Source organism: Typopeltis vanoorti, chromosome 17, assembly GCF_054136105.1.
Source record: "Typopeltis vanoorti isolate ZY-2024b chromosome 17, IOZ_Tvanoo_1.0, whole genome shotgun sequence".
Lineage (NCBI taxonomy): Eukaryota > Metazoa > Arthropoda > Arachnida > Uropygi > Thelyphonidae > Typopeltis > Typopeltis vanoorti.
Window position 1 is genome coordinate 97,114,200 of NC_143565.1, and position 24,233 is coordinate 97,138,432.

A 24,233-nucleotide genomic window follows, 5' to 3' on the forward strand; every position below is an offset into this window, starting at 1 on the left:
GTGAGGACGCATGCAGGTATCTATCTATCCATGTGCGTTAATTTTCTGAAGATCGAGATTTTTATGGAGTCAGACATCTTAGTAAGTTTGATGTCTAAAAAGGCAGAGATCCATTTTCTTCAATTTCTGTGGTCAATTTCATGTCTGGGTGGAAGTTGTTTAAGTGATTTAAAAAAATGTGAAGATTATCTATACCATATTCCCAAATAAGGGGTATGTCGTCAACGTATCGGAGCCATATTTTAGGCTTAAGTATAGTAGAGGAGATTGCCTTTTCTTCGAAATCCTCCAAAAAAAATGTTGGCTAGTATTGGAGACAGGGGGCTGCCCACTGCCAATCCCTTATGTTGTTTATAAATTTTTCCTTCAAACTCAAAGTAGCCTGAGTTAACACAATGTGTTTAGCAGAGCAAACATCTTTTTTGAGATCTTGTTACTTAAAATATTAAGAACCTCTTGAGTTGGAATATTTGTGAAGAGTGCTACCACTTCAAAGCTCGCCATGATATCTGAATTCTTGAGCTTTATATTTTTAATTTTAGAGACGAAGTCTTTTGAATTTTTGATGTAAGAAGGAGATTTTCCTGCAAAACTTTTTAAGGATGCTGCTTGATAACCTATATGTAGGTGAGTCAATACTATCAACGATAGGCCTTAGTGGACAATTATCCTTGTGTACCTTCGGGAGGTCGTTATAATCTGGGGATGAGCGGATGTAAAGAATGAAGAGAAAGGCATATGTTTCGTGGAAGTTCCATATAGGAATATATACATATAGGTTGAAGATTTGTGGGTTACAGAAATTGGTTGATAGGCAGAAAAGGGGTGATATGATTGAGACATTCAAATTACTGAAGGGTTTCTATAAGATTAATTCAGAGGATATTTTTCAGAACAGGACTGGTGGTGGGAGGACTAGGAGCCATCCATGGAAACTAGGTAAGAGTGTGGTTAGCAAGGGTGTTAGAGCTAGGTTTTTTACTTGGAGAGTGGCGTATGAGTGGAATAAGCTGCCAGAGTCTGTTGTGGGTGCCATGACTGTGAATGAGTTCAAGACATAGTATGATAGATACTGTGTGAATGTTGAATAGTTGTTCTCGACATGATGTTTAGGGCCTCCCTCGATGAGTCTAAGGACTCCTTGCAGTTGCCCATAATAATAATAATAATACAGTATTGAAAAGTTTTTCACTGGGTGTAGAAAGTTTTTTAACTTGGATATATTATGTATTCACGATACCAAGTAATTTTATATAAACTTGGTTTTAATCCTATTTCCCAAGTAAGCAGACAGACAAGAAAGTCAAGTTTGCGCCTGCAAGTAGTTAAGTCCAAGGCAACTCATGGTAGTGCCAGTCGAGGCAACTCGTGGTAGAGGTGGATAAAGCTCTGATCACTTTTCTTAGTATTTTTCCCTTAATGTAAAACACATTCCCCTTGCAGAGATGTATGATGCTAAACATTAAAGGCAATGTTCACTACCCATACAGGTTTCGACCTTTATTAATGTATCGTCAGTGGGAGCCAGACCTAAAAATGCTAAGGATGAAGTAATGCAGAGCTCATATGTATTTTACCAAAACAATTTGTCACAAGGTGCTTTGACCTTATAAATATAAAATCTCAGGATGAGAGATAGGTGTAAAAAGTTTTTTAACTTGGGTGTATTATGTATTCAAGATACCAAATAATTTTATATAAACTTGGTTTTAATCCTATTTCCCAAGTAAGCAAACAGACAAGAAAGTCAAGTTTGCACCTACAAGTAGTGCAAGTCCAAGGCAACTCATGGTAGTGCCAGTCGAGGCAACTCGTTTTGTGGCAACTTGTTTTGGTAATATGCATATGAGCTCTGCATTACTTCATCCTTAGCATTTTCAGGTCTGGCTCCCCACTGACGAGACCTCAATAAAGGTTGAAACCGGTATGGGTAGTGACCATTACCTTTAATGTTTAGCATCATACATCTCCACAAGGGGATGTGCTTTACATTAAGGGGAAAATACTAAGAAAAGTGATCATCCACCTTTACCACGAGTTGCCTCGACTGGCACTACCATGAGTTGCCTTGGACTTGCACTACTTGCAGGTGCAAACTTGACTTTCTTGTTTGTTTGCTTACTTGGGAAATAGGATTAAAACCAAGTTTATATAAAATTATTTGGTATCTTGAATACATAATATACCCCCAAGTTAAAAAAAACTTTCTACACCTATCCCTCATTCTGAGATTTTATATTTATAATGTCAAAGCACCTTGTGGCAACTTGTTTTAGTAAAATACATATGAGCTCTGCATTACTTCATCCTTAGCATTTTTAGGTCTGGCTCCCACTGACGAGAGATCAATAAAGGTCGAAACCTGTATGGGTAGTGACCATTGCCTTTAATGTTTAGCGTCATACATCTCTGCAAGGGGAATGTGCTTTACATTAAGGGGAAAATACTAAGAAAAGTGATCAGAGTTTTTTCACTAGGTATAGTAATGGAAACAATATTTTTCAGGATGTTATTGTACTTTTTTCTGTAAATACTGTATAATATGTTTGCTGTGTCTCCATTATAAAATAAATTATTTATTATATTAAATTTTAGAACTTGATATTAATTTATTCAATAAAGTTGCAAAGACCGATAGTTTGGTTTTATGATATTATCCAATGTAAATACCTTTTCTTTTTTTATTTGATTCTGACTCATGAAAGATTATGAATCTATAGTACATCAGTACTGTGAATGGGCTAAGGATTTTTTTCTGTGTTATTTAAATTTTTTTAAAAAAATTTTTTGTATTTTTTTTTTTTTTTATTAATTTTTACCTAGTCTGGAAACCCTGCTCTAGAGACCAAACATGGAACTTTTTCAAGCTGCTTCAGGCTGCCAATTAGCAGGTTGGTGGTAGTCTCACACCAGGTAACGAAATTCATCTCTTATCTAAAGACAATTACAACTATCCATCTCATGGTGGGATTCAAATCTGCAGCCTGTTAGTTGGAGAACAGATATGCTAACCACTCGACCAACCAGACTTGCATGTAAACATCAAACAGAATCAGAGAGAAAGAAAATTTACAGAACAGATAGTAATATTCATTAGAATAATTAATTTAATTTAATTAAGGTTTTGCCCCAACAGTATAGCTGTCAAAATATATGCTCCTCCACTTTAGAATAGTTACAATTTTTGAAATAGCTGTTTAAAGGCAGCACACAATCTTTTTAAAAAAGTTTATGGTGGGGGGGGGGGAACAATTTAAATTAATTTACATGTAATATGAAAGAGATTAATCAAAACAAACTCAGAAATATATGAGAGTGTGTGTTTTAACTTATGGATCTAAAAGTTTACTTAAAAATAAATGTTTTAGCATTTGTAGCAAAATCATTTTAAAAATGAAGATATTGAAAGCAACTTGACACTAACATTCAAGAGTGTATATTCAGAGTTAATCTGAGCCAATGTGGTCACTTGATTTTTTTTTTTTTTTTTCACTTGGTTATAATATAAATAAAACATGCCATTATGTTCTTGTATAATCTTATCCGAGTGTAAGCAAACAAATCCTTTCTTTTAGTGTTACACGGTGATCAGCATTCATTTAAAAAATTTTATGGAATTTACAACCGTGTTAAAAAACTTTTTTGTTATCTTGACGTTTTGATCTTCATATCAAGATCATCATCTGGAGCATACATAAATATATAAGACAAGCTGAGTTACATTATTAACTGTAAGCTAGAGAAACAATGATTTGATCACATGTTATTCTACTGGCATGACCTCTAGTGGGGGGTGGATTATAAATTACATCAAGCTAAATTCTATTTATGATGACAGGATTAAACATTCTTTCTTACAGATGGTTTTCTTTCAGAAACAATTTTTATTTCAGTCCTATTTTTAGTATTACAATTGTTATTTAAGATACTGAATTTTCTACAGTCCTGTTTATAGTTGTTCTTAGTGAGGAAGGTTCCGTGGGTCGAATATATGCATTCCATATGTTTGGGATTTTAAGACCATCATTATTATTCAGATTGGGGTGGTTGATAATGATCTCACAGGCTTCCTTAAATTTCCGTTCATACCATGTTTTAGTGCGATGTAGACATCTAGTGCTTTTCCAGACAATTCTGTGTAAGGTATTCAGGGCAAGATCCTAAAGGCCAGCTTCAACATAATTATTATATTTAATGGGTCGTTTATGTTCTTTTTGTCTGATAGGAATTGTGCGTCCTGTTTCTTCTATATATGGTATGTTGCAAGTACAATAAATACGGTATACTCCAGGGTGGGCTAGTGGAGGGAGTGGGTCTTTGGATGAGTTGAGTAAACTTTTTAATTTTGAGGGAGGTTTAAAGGTGGCTTCGAGGTTGTATTTTTGTAGTACTCTGTCTATTTTGTCTGATGTTCCTTTAATGTAGGGAATGGTTATAGTTTTACTGTAGTCTGGTTTGTCTTTGTTTTTCATTGAAGTTTTGTAGAGAATTTTGTTAATAGTGTTTTGGCTGTATCCATTTTTTTTGGAAAGTATTGCTGATAATTTTAAATTCGTCTTTCAGTGCCTGTTTACTGGAACAGATTGTCTGAGCCCTGTTTTTTAGAATGTTGATGACACCTAGTTTTTGTGTTGGGTGGTGGTAGGAGTTTATGTGTATATATTGTCTCGTATGTGTCGGTTTCTGGTAAACAGTGAAGGAAAGATTGCCAGAGGAAAGACGTGTGACAAGTGTATCTAGAAACGGAAGTGTGTTATGTTTTTCAATCTCAGTTGTGAACTGTATGCATTTGTGTTGTTTGTTTAGGTGGCTAAGGAATGTGTCTAATGTCTGGCGGCCATGGGACCAGATCGCGAAAAATGGATAAAAGAAGTTTCTTCACATGCAAACTTTGTTTGCTTACACATGGACAAAGGATTTTTTTATTAATTTATGGTCACTTAAAACAAAAAACTAGCAATTATGTTCGATGCCAGAATGTTAAGGAAAAAGATCCAGAGAGAACTGAAATGGAGATTGATAGTGTTGATTACAAATTAATTTAGAAGAACATTACTGGTATGAAGCTGGTATTAATATAAACTTAATTATGTAGTACTGTCATAGTATCCTGTAAAACCAGGAGGATACATATCAGGAAAATGATGTCAGTGAATATCAGATCTGTCAACCCCCCCCCCCCCCCTTCCAGGACATACAGGACTTCTTGAGTGAGAACATAATTTTATGCATTATTGAAAAATTAACTTTAATATGCCAACTTAATTTTATTTATTTATTTACTTTTTTATTTTTTTTATAAATGCAAACAAGTGTTTCTTGAGAGGTTGTTTCACACAAACTTGGTTTTTTTTTTTTTTTTACTTTGGGATTTTAATGGAAAATTCTGGTGATTATGAGAGCAAGAAGATTGGAGGAGTCCACACTGCCTTGCCTTGAATAACAAGCAGTTGTGGTAATAGCTCAAATGTTACATTGATATTCTTCTTGAAAAGCTATGCCAACTTAATTTTATTTATTTATTTACTTTTTTATTTTTTTTATAAATGCAAACAAGTGTTTCTTGAGAGGTTGTTTCACACAAACTTGGTTTTTTTTTTTTTTTTACTTTGGGATTTTAATGGAAAATTCTGGTGATTATGAGAGCAAGAAGATTGGAGGAGTCCACACTGCCTTGCCTTGAATAACAAGCAGTTGTGGTAATAGCTCAAATGTTACATTGATATTCTTCTTGAAAAGCTGGATGTTGCAGTCATTGGGAAATACCTCATGGGGAAGACTGTTCCACAGAACTTAGATGTGCAATAAAAGACAGCAGATTTAGTGAGTCTTAGTTCATCTGTAGAAGAATGTTGTGCATCTGCTACTCATGTTCCTGTAGGTTTAGCAGAAATCAAGGAGCATGTTGAATAGTGGAAATATCTATAGAAGAGCATGATGCAGAAACTGACCATCTATGAGACAGTGGCAAAAGAGCGTTTGTAAGCAGTGTTATCACTCAACCACTGCTTACTGCACCAAGAATTATTAGGGAAATTTTAAGTGCACCACCTCAAATGTGAGAGCAGTTTTCCAGGGTTGGGACAGATTTGAGATTTGTAGAGGGTAAGCAGCTGGGCAGGAGAAAAATAACATCTAACATCTTGAGCAAAAAAAAGAAAAAAGTATGTCAAGTTTTCTGGAAACTGAATATGCTGTAGAAGTGATGTGATTATGCTGGGAAAGACTAGGCATAAAAATCAGTCCAAGAAGAGAGCTGGTCTTGATTGTTAAGTTGAGCATTATCAAACGTAAATGAAGAAGTTCTTTTTTATGACAAAACAGGCAAAGCTGCATTTTGGAATCATTAATGTTGACTTGGTTGTTGTTGCATCCATTGCAGGACGGTGTGAAAATCGGTGTTTAGAGTATACTTATTGTAGATGGTTTTGAAGCTTGAGATGTTTGAGCATTGCAAGAATTATTTTTAGAGTTGGTTGAATGGAGAGTGCCATTATCAGCAAAGCTGTGAATAGGATTTGAGCTCAGTGAGAGCAAATAAAATTTAGGAAGAGGGTTGGTGAAATAACAAATCCCCAAAGAACAACTACATCAACAGAAAAATCCGAAGAGAGAACATCTTCTACCATTACATGTAATGAATGACCTGAGAGAAAATTGGCAATCTAATTACAAAGGGAGGAAGACAGACCATAAGACTGCAGTTTGCTGAAAAGCCCTCGATGCCAGACCTTATGAAATGACTTGGAAATGTCAAGGGCAAGAATACACTGAATTGAACAGCTTACAATTTGTACAAATGAATTGCAGTATAGCTTCATGAGTTTTTTGCATTGTGCTCTTTATCTGAATGGCGCTCTTCCTATCAGAAGTATTTTGCCTTCCATTACAACATTTAATTAAGGTTATAGTCATCTGATATTAACAGCATGTTGGCTGCTCATGGAAGAAAAGAATTCATTTCTCCATGAAGCTTGATTTCATACAATCAAAATTCCCTAAATTGTGAAGTCATCTTCTTGACTATTTTAATATCCACAATTCCAACTAGCTTCCTTTTTTTTTAATCCCACTGATCAAGATGGAAGAAAAGCAGACATAATTGCTAGATGTAACAATTTAAAACAAATCACTCTCTCATCACTACCAGAATTCCTGACAATCCTCTCCACACATCCAACATGATCTTTTCTTAACTATTTCTCCTTCCAGGTGCCCTGTTGAGGTCACTTCTCCTCTTCATAATTCACATTCAAGTTTCATCTCTTGTAGAACATCCTTCTATATTTCAAAACCTAATTTTGTATGGTATGAGTTAGCTTTATGCTCAGTCCATTCCTAATTTTTTAGTTTAATAGAATGAGGTAGGACTGGCAATGAATTTAAAAATATTAATCATGCCAATATTTCATCTGTCACAGAATGATATTGCCAACAATATTAGGTGTGCTGTAGTTCCCCATGTGAGCTTCAACTGTTAAAAGAAAGCTGTCTGATCGCAAACTCTGTTCCTTTATAGTGGATGTAAAGTTAAACAAATAGTCATTGTAATAGCAAATAAGGAAAGGTACTGCCAGTATACCAGTGAACAAAACTGCAAAATGAATGGCATGCTTAGACTGCGCTACTTAAATGCACTGCGCTGTTTAAATTTCCATTATACTAAAGTGAAAATGAATTGTATAACTTTTCTACAAAACTGATACTTGAAAACATTTAAGGAGAACTTACATTCAAGTTCCTAAAATAGATTGAACTGCATCAAATATTTTGAATGAATTTTTAATTTTTTTTCCCACTTCTGTATAATTCTTGATGGTTCTTTTGTACATTTTTATTTTGTACAATGAATGCAGCATGTGATTTGGGTACATTTTAAATGTTATTAAAGTTGTTTGCTGTCATGTTTTATGAAGTGAATATATGTATATGAAATGGTCATATTACTTTTTTTTTTTTTAAATATAAATCAATGGAAATTTTTTAACCTTTAAAAAATTCATCTTGTAACTTCGTTATCCCAAAATAGTTTTCATAACTGGATTATTTAAACATTAAATGGTTATTTGCAGGATTATCATTCAGGTAAACAATCCTGTAAATAATAGAGAAATTATGTTTTACAGTAGCTATACCTTTAGAGATCACTGAAACATATGTAGCAGAGGAAGTTGTTGCTGATGAACACATATCAGATGAGGTGTTGAAAGTTGAGGAACCACTTAATACTGAAGTCCATCATACAGAAGAACAGCTAGTTGAAGAAAGCGAATTTACATCTCAGGAAAATGCATTGCACAGCTATCCTGGTGACCAGTATAATGGAGATATTCCCAAAGAGGAATTAAATTCACCAGCCAGTACCGTTGATCCAAATTTAGGAGACCAGGAGGAATTAGAATCATCCAGTTCAATATCTGTTACTGATCAGTTAGAAGAAACTGTTGATAACTCATTCAAAACAGTTTCGAGTGAGGATAGTCACTTGTCTGATAAGTCTGTTCCTGTTGAACCAATTTCTAGTCATTCATCTGAAGAATTAGTACTTACTAATGCTCAAGAAGAAATCATCTCAAACCATGAAGAACAGTCCATAGCAGAGACAAATGATATTGCACAAAACTTTATAGAAATAGAACCTAGTGAAAAAGAGTCTGCTAGTTCTGTTGTTGATCTTCCAGAAGAAAAACAAGTTCTAGCTAAACAAGAAGAGAAAGGACAGGAACCATATACTTCTAGTGAATTATATGAAAATGCTGATATTACCAATGAAGAAGATTTCCCTATTAAAGAGGAATTAGATGGCATAGATCGGATATTGGAACGAGTAAGTAGACTCATCATCTTGTAGCATTTCTTGAAGTATTATTGTGACTGCAAATATATAAGGTCTGGTCAAATAAAGTGTATCAAGTTTGAAATTCCAAATGTGAAAAATGCTGTATTTGGAGTCCAGGGATTAGTTTCCTTTAATATAGGCCCTTCTGTATGTATACATTTGTTCTGGTGTTCTTGTTACAAATGCAGTTTTCTTAAGCTTCCTTACTGTATATTGTTTGTTTGTTTTATCAATATTGTTATTATTCTAATATTATCTGACATCGAAGGGGTTGCAAGACTAATTGTAGGAGATTTTCACTATCTATCACAATGTACACATCATACCATACTTTAAAATAAACATTCCCTTACCTGCTGCTCTCTTCCAGGAATATGCTCTTGTTCTATTAAAACAGTGCAAATTGCTCACCAGCATATGAGTTTGTGCCATGTTACTCTTTTTACTATTTTCTGCTAGGTTCTTTAGAAACTGTATACCTTAGTTGTGCATCTCTGAATTCTTTCTGAACTCTCATAATTCACTCTCTTGTCCTTACAATTCTTGCAGCATGTCCTAAATTTTAACTTTATTTTCACCATCATTATTCCAAGGTCCCTTATCTTTTCCATCTCCTTTAGTACATTCCTGTCATCCAAATACATGACTTTCCATCTTTTGCCTTCTCATTTCTAAACCATTGATATGTGAAAAGCTTGTCTTTAATTTTGTTGTTATGTAGTTTATCAAGTAATACTCCTATCCAGAATGTTAGCAGTGAACACCACCATCAGCACGTAATTTAAAAAAAAAAAAAAGTGTGGATTTCTGTTGGTAGAATACTTTGAAGCTGCATTTCACTTGTGAGTATTGCTTACCTCAGAATCATGCAAGCAACTTTTATGTTTTGGATAAAGTTTAAGCTGAATACTAGTACAAAATTCATATCTTCACTTTTTTTTTTCTTGAATAATTATACAACTAGCAGCTAAATTTTGCATGTTGAGTATTACTTGGCATGTTCTATAATGAGCATAATTTGAGATAAGGATTTTACATGACAACATTGAATTGTTAATCCCATTACATGATCCTCTGCAACCAATATGTTAAACACTGATCTACAATTTTTCAATTAGATGAGGACTACTTTGTTAGCTCTAATTGCTGCCAAACCCAACCCTGTCTTATTTTGTGCAAGAAAGATTACACTTCATGTGACCTGATATTGGAGTCTTGACATTTAACAGGATATTATTATTTGACACCTCCAGGGAGTCAGACCCATCGAAGGACGAGACCTATTCTACAACTCTGTCTGCACCAGTCAATACACCAACTGACTGCAACTACACCAATGCCATCTACTGCTGACCACCACCACTAATAAAAAAAAAAAGATCCATATAATAGTACTACATGAAAAATTACATCATTACTGACTTCCTATCTACAATTTTCCTCCAAATCAATCTGTTAACTGTCAAGACCAACATAATCAGATCTTATATTTCTATCTTCTAAGGCACTTTTTACTGTATCAATCCACCTATATCTTGGTCTTCCTCTGGGTCGTTTTCCTGCCAACCTGGCAGAGAACACTTGTTTTGCTAATCTTTCCTCTCCCATTCTGTTTAAGTGACCATACCACCTGAGATTAGCTCTGCTAATAACACATTTCTGGATGCTGATAATGTCAAGTTCTTTCCTAATATCCTCGTTTTTAATATGATATTGCCATTGATGCCATCTATTCATGCCTGTAATCTTTCTTAGGACTCATATCTCTAGTCTTTGGTGAAGTGTTTTACTTCTGACCCAGCTCTCAGATCCATAAGTTAAAATTGGCCTTGAATACAGCTAATTTATTGTTTTGGCTAATTTCTCTCTTATTCCATATAAATTTATTCAGTTGGCTTCCTACCATGCCAGCTTTGTTGATTCTGTTGATTATTTCCATATTTAATTTACCATCTTCACTAATCATCGTGCCTAAGTAGGTGAAATGTTTTACTTGTTCGATAGGTTCTCCATTCACAATGCAGTTGATATTTTCAATGTTTCTGCCTATTTTCATTTATTCACTTTATATCAGTTATTCACTTTAGTCAGGGAATCTTGCAGACTTGCAGCAGATTTATGTAGAATCATCCGCATAAAACAAAGAACTGAGATTAACATCTCCAATTTTGATATCAGGTTCAATACCACTTTCCTTCATAATGTGATACATATAGATAATGAATAACAGCGGGAATAATACATCTTTGTCTGACACCAGATTTAACATTAAACCATCTTCCTGTTCTTCTTTCAATTGTAATTGCCGACTTACAAGTCAAATAAAGACTAAGTATTGCTTGATATAATGCTCCATTGACACCATATAACCTATTTGAAACGCTACATAAATGTAGCGTTTCAAATAGCTTCTCTCTTGGCACCCTGTCATATACCTTTTCTAGATCTACAAAACTTAAATACAGATCTTTGTTATATTCCCATGATTTCTCAATTATCTGTCTTAAAGATTTTCTTCCATAATCCTTCTCAACCGTTTCTCAAGTCTGCTTGCATATATCTTACCAGAAACACTCAGTAGAGAAATACCTCTGTAATTCTCACATTCAGTTTTATTTCCCTTTTATATACGGGTACTATGAGAGCTCTGCTCCAATCATCTGGAATTTGTCTCTCTGTCCAGGCCTTTTGAACTATGCAGTGCAGCTGCTATAAGTCTTTTACCTCCATTCTTGAGCATTTCTGGTCGAATATAATCTACTCCTGCAGCCTTTCCACCTTTCAGGCATTTGATGGCATTTTCTACTTCAAGTATGGATATGTATTCCTGTCTGCATGCCTGGTCAGTGTCATCACTGCTTGTTCCAGTTAGCAATTTTTCGAAGTAATTACTCCATACTTCAAGAATATCTTTTTCTCCTGTTTTCATGAGAAAAAGATATTCCTGACTAAGGGTGATAAAATCACCTTTATCATCTCTAATTCATTTTAACAAGATCTACAAAATCTTTCCTTCATTTCTGAGCTTCTTCAACAACCTCCAGAATATCTTACCACTCTCTTGATATTTATTTTTTATGTTCTTACCAAAGTCCTCCCATGACTTTTGTTTAGCTAGTTTTACACAGTGTTTTGCTTTCTTACATTTGTCTCTGCATTCTCTAAGAGCACAAGCTGACTTATTTGCCAGGAACTTTTGATATGTTTTCTTCTTTTCTTTCACTGCCTCTTTAACTTCCTGTGTCCACCATGGAGTTCTGATTTTTCTATCCTTATAGACAACCTTCCCACATTCAGGACTTGCCACCGAATCTCCAAGGTTTGGTTATTGTTCTCAAATTCTTTCATTTTTTCTTCAATCATGTTTGTGTGTGTTTGTCTACAGTTCACATCCGAGAGCTGTTCAACTTTTTTATTCATTTTAAAACTTTCTTACATGTTCTTTTTAATATGAAATTCGAATTTATTGTGCTCAAGAATAAATGGTGATCACTTCCAATTTCAAATCCTCTGTACAATCTGGTGGTGCCCTGGAGAAAACATCCCTATCAACAACAACATAGTCAACGAGACTTTTCTCATTCCTTGCCTCTTCTCTCCATGTGTATTTGTGCACATTTTTATGTTGGAACATGATGTTAGTAATAACCAATCCATGTACTGAGCAGAAATCCAACAGATATTTGCCATTATTATTAGCTTTGCTCTTTTCTCCAAATTTTCCCAATATATTTTTGTGTGTCTGACAATCATTTCCTCTGTTATTTAGATCCCAAACAAGCGCCGACTTTTCCTTTTTTCATTGTGTCAGTTGCTCTCTCTCAAGCCTCAAAAAATTCCTCCACTTTTACCTTCTGTGGGACACAAGGACAAATAGGTCTCATTGTCCAGTTCCCCATTTTGATATTTGTCCACATCACTGTACTTGAGACTGCCTGCCATTCAAGAAGATTTGCCTCGTATTTAGTGTTGAATACTATGGCTACTCCTTCTTTTCCGTGATTGTCATTGCCTGAATATAACAATTTGTATTTATTGCTCAGAAAGATCTCACCAGTTTTTGACTTTTTTGTTTCAGTTACCCCTATTATGTCGATCTGGTACTTATCTAATTTCTCAGCTAGCTCCATTTCTTTGCCATTCAGGCTTCTTATGTTGATAGTAGTGATCTTGAATTCTGGTGATGTTGAGTTTGGGGTGAGTTTTAGGATTTGTTCCAGTAGCTAACTTTTCACTGTTTGCCCTGTTCCCTGGCAAAAACAAGGGGGGGGGATCTTGTTTAACTGGGTGATGCCTCAGCCGGCATGAAATTCTGTTATGTTGTATCATCATTCTATATTTTGGTTTAAGCCAATATGAATACAATTTGGTCAGCTAAATCCCAAATTGCCAGCCCATCCTCGTTCGTTCAGTATCCAGGTAGATACCCAACAGGGTGCAACACGAGAAGGTGAGGATTGACATTAGGGCAGAAGCCCTGATCGGTTTTCCGCATTCCTTTAAAGGCTATGTGGAGGTCTCCTCTCAGTTATATAGCTTTGACCCTTAAGCATCCAAACTCAAATAATAATAATAATAATAATAATCAACTTGCACATTTCTTTCACTTAAGTTTAGTTTTTATCATTTGTAGTCTGATTTTCTCGTAATTTTTTTATTTTTCTGAAGAAAGTAATTTTTTTTTTTTTTAAAGAATGGTACCAGGATGCTGACCACACTTTGGAAAAGGCTGTTGTGTTATATACAGTTTTGAGATAATATTTGAGGACTGTTTAGTTGCAATTTCACTGCCTAACATCTGATTATTAAAATCTGATATCCACAGAAAAAAATAACTTTATTTCTCTTATAATTAGCTGTTCTTTCCTTGTCTTATGTCATTTTGATGATATATTCTTTCTTAAAATTGCTTTTAATCTCACCATGCATCTGTTCTACACCTTTCTTAATTATCTTTGCATCATTTGGTATACATCTGGATTTTGCTGTTGTTAAATATAGTCAGCTTTTCTTACTGTAGCAGACCTGTTTACTATAACAAACTGTTTAAAAGAAAAGAAAAAAAAATCCCTAGCCATAATCCAGTAGCATCAATATTATTTTAAGGCAAATTTACTATTTTAAACATTCACTATTATAAAAACCACTTCTTTGTTCTGTAAGTTCATTGTAGCATGAGTCAACTTTTTCTTGACCAGTTTCCAGTTGTTCTTTTCTTTGTCCCTTTTCATATTACCTCTCCTTTAATTCCACATATCTTTTTTTCTATTTGAAGCCTTTATCCAACTTGCTGCTACCAAGGTTACTACCTCTTAGTTATCAACTGAAGTTAGAATTCATGTCTTATTCACCTATAACTAAAGTTGATACCCCAAAAACTTGTAGTCTTTGGGCTGTACTACTCTCTGTATTGTGTAAGATTTATGTGCCTCATAAGTTCAAGAAAGTTTTTTCTTTGCTCTCAGATCTGTTTTCCTCTTAAATTTTCTAATTAAAATTACCCAAATGATCATCTTCCACATATCCATGTCTATAACATCTACTGAATATCCCATCCTATCTGCTACCATCTCACATCATACAGGCAGAGGGACTCCTCCTTTACATCTCCACCTTAAGCAGTATAATTCATCTGCTATTACAAAAGTCCTCCATCCTCATTTTCCTTCTTGTTTCAACCGAAATTGCTATACTCTTTCATTTATGTACTTGTCAGTATGTTCTCCTAACCTAACACATTCTTCACTTATACCTTCAATTTTCAGTCTAACCAGTTAATTAACCATTCATTTCCACCAATTCTTTCCCTTTGTTTCTAATAATTTTAGAATTTGTATTAAAAAAAAAAGAAGAAGCAAATTACTTTGGGGCCTGCAACAGTCTTGCTACTTCTTACCAACTTATACCTTTCCATCAGACTTCAACTTCTCCTTATCAGAAGCTATCCTGTTTTACTAAAACACAACTACTCTATTTGCATCACAGGCCCAATTAAAAATCAAATGTTGTTTGTAATTATTACACACACACAACTTAGTGCACATATGTTATTTCTGAACCTTAGGCAATGTGAAATTTAGTGTTTAATATCAGTACTTTGATTTTCTGGGTTAACTATGAATGAGTGAAACACTAGTTTTTGAACCTGTATATCAGCATTTGCTTGTCCACGCTCATCACTGCTGCACAGTATGATATACTGTGCAGCGTAATTAGTAAGTTTTAGTACTTTTTTTTGATCAGACCTTATAAAAATTTTGATGTGTAATAACATGAAATAGAGGGAAATTTTAAATGCATAAAATTATATATAGGCTTAATTCATATTTTGAAGAATGATAAGAATATTTGAAGGAAAGCTGCTTTGGAACGAGTGCAGCTAGCTATTGGGTTGGCAAATAAGTTCGTTCGGTTTATGTGTTAGTACATGTTTACGCCTGTCGCTATTGTTGCACTACCGCGCACCGCTATTGCGCAGTTGAAAGGTGACATTTCACATAACCTTTCAGTGAATTTTCATTTGGCCTACTTCAGTTGCGTGTGTGTAACATATTTTTAGAAATGGAAAAAATAACTTACATAACTGGCACATTTTGCTTATTTATTTCAAAAAAGGCAACGAGCTGCAGAGGCCCATAAAAAAATATGCTGCGTATGTGGGGATGGTGCCTTAACAGAACATGTATGCCAAAAGTGGTTTGCCAAATTCCATTCTGCAGATTTCAACATCAGTGAAGCGCCTGTTGCCCGACCGAGGTTGATTCGAGTGCTGTGAAGGATATCGTCGACAAAAATCCATCGCAAGCAGTGCGGGAGATTGCTGCAGTACTGAACATAATTCATGCAAGTATTGAAAACCATTCGCACAAGCTGGGATATGTTTCAAAACTCAATGTTTGGGTACCGCATAAATTGACTGAGGCCAATATGACTGCTCGCATATTCATCTGTGATTTGCTGCAATGTCGCCAAGAAAACGACCCATTTTTTGAAGCGGATGATTATGGGAGATGAAAAATGGGCTGTGTACGATAACTTGGCATGTAAAAGATCATGGGGACACAAGAACGAACCGCTGCAAACAACCTCGAAAGCAGGATTGCACCGAAAGATCATGCTCTCTGTGTGTTGGGATTATAAAGGTGTTGTCCACTACAAGGTGTTACTGTCAGGCAGAACGATTGATTCAACTGTCTATTGCTCACAGTTAATGCGACTGACCCTGCAATTAGCACAAAACGTCTTGAATTGGCAAATGGAAAGGAGTTGTCTTTCACCTCGACAACGCCAGACCCCACACGTCGTTAACAACCTGGAGTAAATTGTTACGTCTTGGTTGAGATGTGTTTCTGCATCCTCCATATTCACCAGACCTGGCACTTTCTGATTACCACTTATTCCGATCATTGCAAAATTCTCTGAACGGGAAAACCTTCGCTAATGAGAAGGATCAGTTTTTCATCAGTAAACCTCGGGAGTTTTATGAATGCATCATAATGAAGTTTGTGGACAGATGGCAAGAGGTCATTGATAAAGAGGGTCGATATATAACTGACTAGTATGTATTATATACATTAAATAAAATGTTTACTCTGAAAAACCGACGAACTTATTTGCCAACCCAATACTTTTTGATTTGATATGTCATGATAAGTATTTCTTATATCAAAGTAGCATAATTTTGTATTATTTGTTATGTTATCCCTAGAAACTTAGTGGAGACATCTTTGAAATGTGGAATAATAGGTCTAGAGAGTAATAATATATCCTTTCAGCATATTCATAATAGGATGTACCTGTGCATCTGTTTCTAGGTTCTCTCCGTTCTTTTATGGGTCTTTATAAAAGAACGGAGCTTATGCGTTTTTTCATTTCGAAAAAACGCATAAGTACCTATTAGACAGATTCCTTTTCTACAATTATCCATAGGCAAATTATTTTGGATGATGGATAGATTTTCTTAAAATTAGTTGTTTGAACTCCATAGAAAAACTTGTAAGGCCATTTTAATTTTTGTTTCAGTCAGACCAGTAGCAGGTCACAAAGAGGCAAAATGTGCTGAAATTATGTATTACATTTACTCTGTTCTGGGTTGCTGGAATTTAACAAAATTTGAAATTTAGGATGTATACATGATGTCCATGTATACTGATTGAAGCTAAGCTGACCAACTAAATCAGCTTGTAAACTTTGAATATAAAGTAAATTTTACTTGCCAAGAAATTATATTCTTGTTTGATCCTTTACCCAAGTATAATTAAAGTTTGCATGTGAAGTAACTCTTCAACTAGGCTGCTTGTATATAGAGGCTGATAACTTCATGTCAATTGCTTTTGTCCATAATGCAAAGCACGTTCCCTTCAGACATACAAAATGCTAAGCATTAAGGGAGGATTACTACCCAGACCAGTTTTGACCTTTATTGTGATTTCATCAGTGAGAACGAAATCCAGGAAAATAGCAAGTTGAATTAATGCAGAAGTTATGTATTTTCTGTAAAAAAGTGCATCACCTTATTATTAAAATACTCTGGATGAAAGATCATTGTAGAAATTTTTTTTTTCCTATAATGTTTATCATTATGCACATCTGTAAGGAAGTGTACTTTGCATTATGGGATACTGAAGCAAGTGATGTGAACTCACCAGCCCATATATATAGGTTGCCTAATCATGAAAATATTTCATGTGCAAACTTTATTTGCTTACACTTGGTGTAAAGGTTGAAATAAGAATGCAATTTCTTGACAAGCATAATTTAATTTAAGCCAGCTTGGTTTCAGTTGGATCATTTTATTAGTGAAATGATTCAGATTAATAGAGATTTGAATTGGCTTGAAAAAGTTCCATGTTTGGTCTGTGGAACATGATTTCTGAACTATAAAATAAATAAAAATACAAAAAAATATAAAAATTAATAATTAAAAAAAATCCTTAAACAACTCATGGTAGTAATGTACTATAGACTTTATGACCTATGGGTGGGAATCACATTAAAAAATAAATAATAATAAATAACTAATTCTGCACTGGCTGGAATTTTTAGTGAAGATGGCAAATTGAATATTAAAATCAAGAATTAGCAAAGCTGGACTTGGACTTGGAAGACTTGGCTAGACTTTGTCTAGCCAAGTCTTCCAAGTCCAGGTGAGACCAATTTAAAGAGGCCTTTTCATATGCCATATCTCTCCAGGCTGCGTCATAAGCTTTTTCCATATCAATGAACAAACCAGATGTTCTTGTTTCAGGAATGCATCTCTTATACATGTTTCTAAATGGACTAAATAGCTCAGAGTTGAATGTTGTCTACAATACACACATTGTGTTGAAGCGAAGATCGCTACTTTCTAATCACCAGAGAAGTAGCATTAACCATTTCTCTGGTATTTTACATAGACAGCTAGTAAGAGCAATAGGTTGGTAATTGTAATTGTATGCTTATGTTGGATCCTTATGGGTTTTGGGATTGCAGTGACAGTTCACTTATGCCAAGAATCTAGCAACTCTTCTGTAAGTATTCTGTTGTATAGTAAGATAAGAAGCTCCATAGAAGATGGTGAAAGATGTTTTATTGTCTTATAATGGATGTAATCAGGACCTGCTACATTTGAGACAGTAGAAGAGCTCTTTTTAGTTCTTTAACAAATGGCTGGTTTTAATTCTCTAGCCCAGGGTTTCCCAAACTTCTTGCTAAAGTGGAGCCTTAAAGCAAGCAAAATTTTTTTGCTGAGTCCTCTCAACTCAATCTTTAAAATAAACATGAAAAAACAGGAAGAAATCAATAAACACTCACCATTTTACAATTTAGTGCTCCGTAAATTTAAAAACTTTAAGTTCATTTTAATGGCTACAGTGCAGTTTTGTTTTGAACTGCAGAGTTTTTCAGAGTCTGGTATGATGGATGTAATTTGTAGCATCATATCATTTTTTGTAAACAAGATTTGCAGAGCCCTAGAATTTCAGTTGTGGAGCCCACTTTGTGAAATCCTGCTCTAGTCTATTGGTAGAAAAGTTTAGCTGCTGTTTTCTGTTGCTCTTTCAATATTTATAATTCAACTGCTGAAAATTTTTCCACTTGGTTATACTATAAATTAACTTGTATATGGAAATATGACTTCTGCTGTATTTCAACCTTGGTATCACTTCTGGGTCTAGTTTTCCCACTGATGAGACCTCAGTAAAGGTCGAAACTGGTCTGGATAGTGATTAGATTATGGGTAAATTGGATCTAAGATTGATTTTGACTCTGACATCTCACATAATATTCTTTGCCTTTCTTGTATGTTGGTTACACATGACTTTAAAATTTTCAGGAAATGACAATGTATACTAAAATATTAATTAAAAAACTTTAATCAATACCTTCCAATATTTTGGCAATGTTACATTGCCATCTTCCGGGAACATAAAACTATGATATGTGCATGCAGGCACTAACCACGAGCAAAAGAGGCTGAAGAAGGCAACTGGCGTTGGTCCTAGCGCACTAAATTGGATTGTCGTGGCTGTTGGGCTGATGTTCTTAGGATGCAAGCTACCCTAATTTGGGACGGTCTCATGCACCCAAATTTGTTGAGATTTGGGAAGTTTTTTAGACCTGAAACTGATTCCAGGAACAATCTTTCATATTTATATTTGCTACGGCATAGTAAAGTGGCTTTCTTCCAGCGTATTCTGTGGTGGGTGTCTAATGCATGGTCCACAAGTCCTGGGTGGCTGTATTGGTGAAACTGGATGAAGTCTTTGTGTTCGGATATCCTGATATTAGCTGTCCTGATTGTTTGGCTGTAGTAAGACCCGTGTGTAAATCTAAGTGCTGTGAGGACATCATGTTGGAGGCTTAATGGATTGTATATAGCACTTGTTTCTATATTTCGTCTCAGTCACTGAGACATCTTCAGGTATTACAAAAAAACTAATGTAGCATCTACACAAATACCACACAATACTAAGCCCAACCACATGGGTGACTAAAGTCCTATCTAGGCAGAGTGCCCTCTAAGGGCATTTGTTGGTGGCCTGGAATGTAAGGTGGAATCTCTGATGATAAGTGTTTCCCAAATCTTAGGAAGCTTAATGTAACCATATTTATTAAGATTTGGTTGATTTCTGAGAGCTGTTGCTGATTCTAAAAATAGCCTCTCTTTTTTGAATTTGCTGTGGTGGAGCATGGTGGTTTTTTCCCATGAGATCCTGTGGGTTGTATCTAAGACATGGTCAGCCAGGCCTGACTGACCATAGCCGTGGTTGCAGATGCATGACTTGTGTTCCTCCAGGCAGATGGTTGCTGATCTGCCTGTCTGTCCAAAGTATGCCAGCTTGCAGGAACAGGGTACTTTATATAAACTCCAGGCACTGAGAGAGGAGGATGCTGATCTTTTGTAGAATGGATAAGGTAGCAAGTTCGCAGTGGGGCTTAAATGTATAGGTTGTAAGCCCCACTGCGAACTTGCTAATAAAATCTTGGCTATTTTTTCCGATGTGCCACAGATGTAGGGTATGGTGATGGCATTTCTAAACTCTTTCTGAAGAGAAAACTGGGGAATTGGGGGGGAGGGGACACCTGATTTTTTTTTAATGCTGTGATTGTTGTAGCCATTGGAGAGGAAATATGTGGTCAAGCTCAGTTGTAAGGGCAGTTCCACTGGAACAAAGATTGTGGGCTCTCTTGGTTAGTTTTAATAATGCCATATTGTTGAGAGTTTGTGAATGTATCTGCCTGTGTGTGCATAGGTTTTCTATATACAGTGAAGGAAAGTGTACCGTTAGGAAGGTGTGTAACTAAGATGTCTAGGAAGGGTAAACAATTGTTTACCCTAACCCTTCTGACATCTCACATAACATTCTTTGGCCCAAACATATTAAAAAGCTATTAGATTTGTTTTGGTAGTGTATATGTGAAATATACCCCATGCAATTAAGAATCAAATTATAATGAAAAATCATAGTCATAGGTCCAATTATACTAAAACTATTATTGCAGCAAGCAAATTTCAAAAAACTATAAATAGCAATTGGTCTTTTGATAGTTGTAATAGTGAATGATGAATAACAGAACAATGAATAAGTTCCATTACGAATAGCAATTTGTGTGTGTGCATGTGTTCAATAATATTAATAAAGATTTTAATTTTTTATGTGAATTCCATCCATAAAAGATTATAAATCTGCATCACATTTGGTATGTGGATGGGCTAAGGATAAATAATCCAGAAGTTGTCCAAACATACTTTAGAGACCAAAATGATCTTTATAATTGTCTGCTTTTTGTATAGAAGAAAGGAATTTGTTGATATGTTTCTTGAGGAGCCAAGGCTTGTAATCATTAGGAAAAATACTATGGGAGAAGACTGTTCCAACAAAGAGATATATGTAGAATGAAGCGAGAGGATGAGAAAGTGGTTCAGTGAGTTTAGAGCTGAACTATGTATGGGTCAGACCAGCAGCTGCTTATGTTTTTACATCTAATTATGTAAAGTGTAAATTAAGGAAAGCAGAGCAATGGCCATGGAATGAAGGGAGTCAGCGAGAGAAAGAGAGAGAGAGAGATCATCTATTAAACATATAGCTCTTTTGAATACAATCAAGCATTCCGAGTGAGGTTTTTGGTGTACCACCCTGAATGTGAGAACAGTATTCTTAGGTCAGGCAGATTTGAGATTTACAATGGTGCATTTGATATCTATCCAATATATATAGCATATCTATCCAAGCAGAAGAGAAGTATTGTTATCAGCCTAAAAAGAGAAAACCTGATCTTAGTTGATGAGCAGAATGTTGTCAAAAATGAGGGTGAGTGAAGTGTGAGATGAGACAGGATCACATTTGCCATTGGTAATGGCAAGGAGAACAGTGTTTAAGGCATTGGTTAAAAAAAGATCTTAAAGCCAGAATCACCTGAGAACTACGAGGTTTTATAAATGGAGAAGAGGAATGGAAAGAGTGCTGTCATTGCAAAGATGTAAATGGATCGATGAGCAGGTCATTGATATATAGGAGTGTAGGTGAAAAGCACAGAGCTTTGGACTACTCAGTATTAAAAATCTGATGAAAGGAAACCATCTATCATGACCTGCGATAAGTGATCAGCTGTATCTTGGTAAGAGGACCACAGTGACAGACTCGATTAAAAATGCTTAAATATCAAAAGAGTCACTTCAGCTTCTGAACTTTTCATGGCTTGTGACCTAAGGTATTCAAAGTTAGCCAGGAGATCCTCTGTAAACCAAGAATTGACAGAATCCATATTGGTGATCACCAAGTAACTGATAATTCTCTAAGTAATGAAGAAGTTGACTGTTAATGGTGGATTTTTTTTTTTTTTTATGAAAGTGTTGAAGTCAGAAGAATAGGGCAATAGTTTGATGGTTGACATTTATCTTCTCCCTTATTTGGTAGCTGGATAGATAAAGGCTTGCTTCCATGCTGTTGGATAGATGCCATATGAGTATAATATCTTATAGAGGTGATACAAGATAGATGTTAGTATAGGAGTACAAGCTTTTAGTAATGCTGCAGGAATAGCATTAGGGCTAAGAGACTTATCAAGGTTATGGCATATTTTTCTGATGAAAGATTAAAGGAGCATACTGTGAATAGTTCATGAAGATTTGGTGGAAAAGACTAACATTAAGAGGTCTACTTTATCTTTAAGAGATCTTACCATCTGCACCATCAGGATGTGAGAAAATGAGATGGAAACATAAGGGCAGAACTTGTGTCCCTTCCATGTTGTCAGAAGACAATCTTAGATATAAAGGGGTCATTTCTTGATGGAGTGGGGGGAGACACTTTGCCTAGATCATGAATGCAGGAATTGGAAGAGAAGAGTGATTTTGAGAAGAGTTGACCTTTTCTTTAGGTGAGATAACTACAGTACCATCTGGATGTGAGAGTGGCGACAACCTGGGCGGGCAGAAGTTGCACCCAATGCCTTGTCAAGGGACCAGAAGGAGCAACTGCCATTTGGGCAGGAAACGAGTTTGCAGCATTTAGCCCTTTCAAAGTCTAACTTAAACAGCAGTTTTTTTCTTTTACTGCATCGGCACACTTTTTGAGAACCAAGGCTTGGATGGTTGCTGAGAATTTGGAGTGAAATTACGGATGAAAGCCTTCATTCCTGTGAAGATGATTTCTGTTATTTGGTCTGAGCAGGTGTTTGGATCAGAACTGAAGCAGTAGTTGGACCATGGGAAGGAGGAATAAAAGTTGTGGAGGTCTCCCAAGTTGGCATCCTTGTAGTGTCAAAGGATTTAAGACTGCGAATTGGTGTGTAACTGTTGCTCTATGGCAAAAGAGACTTATATGAGGTTATGGTCCGAGTTACCAAGAGGAAAACCAACAACTAATGTATATCTGGAAGGGAAGCTTGTTAGGAAGAGATCAAATGTGTTGGCAAATTGGAGGGGATCGTCAGGTATTCTGCTAAGAAGATTGATGATCTGAAATAGGTCATTGCTAATGGCAAACATCTCAGCATCCCTGGTTGCTTGATCGGTAAAACTGGAGAAAGGAAGCCAACATGAGTTGTGGACATTGAAGTCCTCAGGAAGGATGATCTCACTATTGGGATATTTCGACTGCAGAAAGTTAAGTTTTAGAGAGAGAGTTGAAGAGGTTAGAGTGGTTGATAGAGTTTGGAGAGTGATAGAGGGGGCATATAAAAAGGGCAGATTGATTTGGTAGAAAAATTTTGAGCAAAAGCAGATCAAACAGTGGGAGTGATTCAAGGATTTGCAGTCTCTGGCATGGCATGTCGATTCTGACAAATGACCCTTGTGGCAGAAAGAGCTGTGTAATATGTAGTTTGGGCATTTGAGGTGGCCAGTTGGGACTCGGATAGTAATAGTAGTTCCAGTTTACTTGACTAGATGGTGGTGCACATTGTTTATATTGCTGTTTTGGCCATGGATGTTGGTGAAGAGGATGTGAAAACTTTGTTTTGATAAGAATTAGTGTTGGTTGGTTGGATTTCTGTTTTTTTTTTAATGATTTTTTTGGTTGGATTTTTTTTTGTTGTTGTTTTTTGTGGGTGGGGGGTAACTATTTTTTGTGGGATTTTGGGATTTGCAATAAAGTCCATTTGTTTGGGTTGTGGTCTGCTGTCTTTGGTGAGGAAAAGATAAAGAGTAAGTGGGGCATGCAGTGAGAGGTGACAGACTTGCAATACTGCCCACACAGAGGGGACTCAGTCTCCTGTCCATACGTGGCCTCAACAGCCACAGTATTTGGTCTCCCTCCAGTCACAAACTGGCAAACGTGGTTGCAGGATTTGATGCTAGCTGATCTGGAAGCCTCCAGATTCATTATTAACTGGTTTGGTCCTATCTACCAACCAGCAGCCAGCCCGTGCAACCATTTTACTGCTGTATTCTCGAATGTGGGAGATTCCCCCC

The 24,233-nt window shown here is 35.7% G+C and overlaps 1 protein-coding gene across 7 annotated transcripts in view; it reads left to right on the forward strand.

Moving 5' to 3' along the window:
* The window catches only part of Asph (Aspartyl beta-hydroxylase), a 284,141-nt gene that overhangs the window by 108,271 nt on the left and 151,637 nt on the right, over positions 1 to 24,233 (forward strand). For 6 of the 7 annotated variants that reach the window (XR_016549637.1, XM_090406732.1, XM_090406737.1 and 3 more), the window contains exon 6: positions 8,127 to 8,827. Coding sequence is in view for 6 of the 7 variants with exons in the window: in XM_090406732.1 (XP_090262858.1) it covers positions 8,127 to 8,827 (701 nt within the window). In the remaining variant the exon portion in view is untranslated. The remainder of the gene's footprint in view (positions 1 to 8,126; positions 8,828 to 24,233) is intronic. The other variant, XM_090406733.1, reaches the window with a different exon arrangement.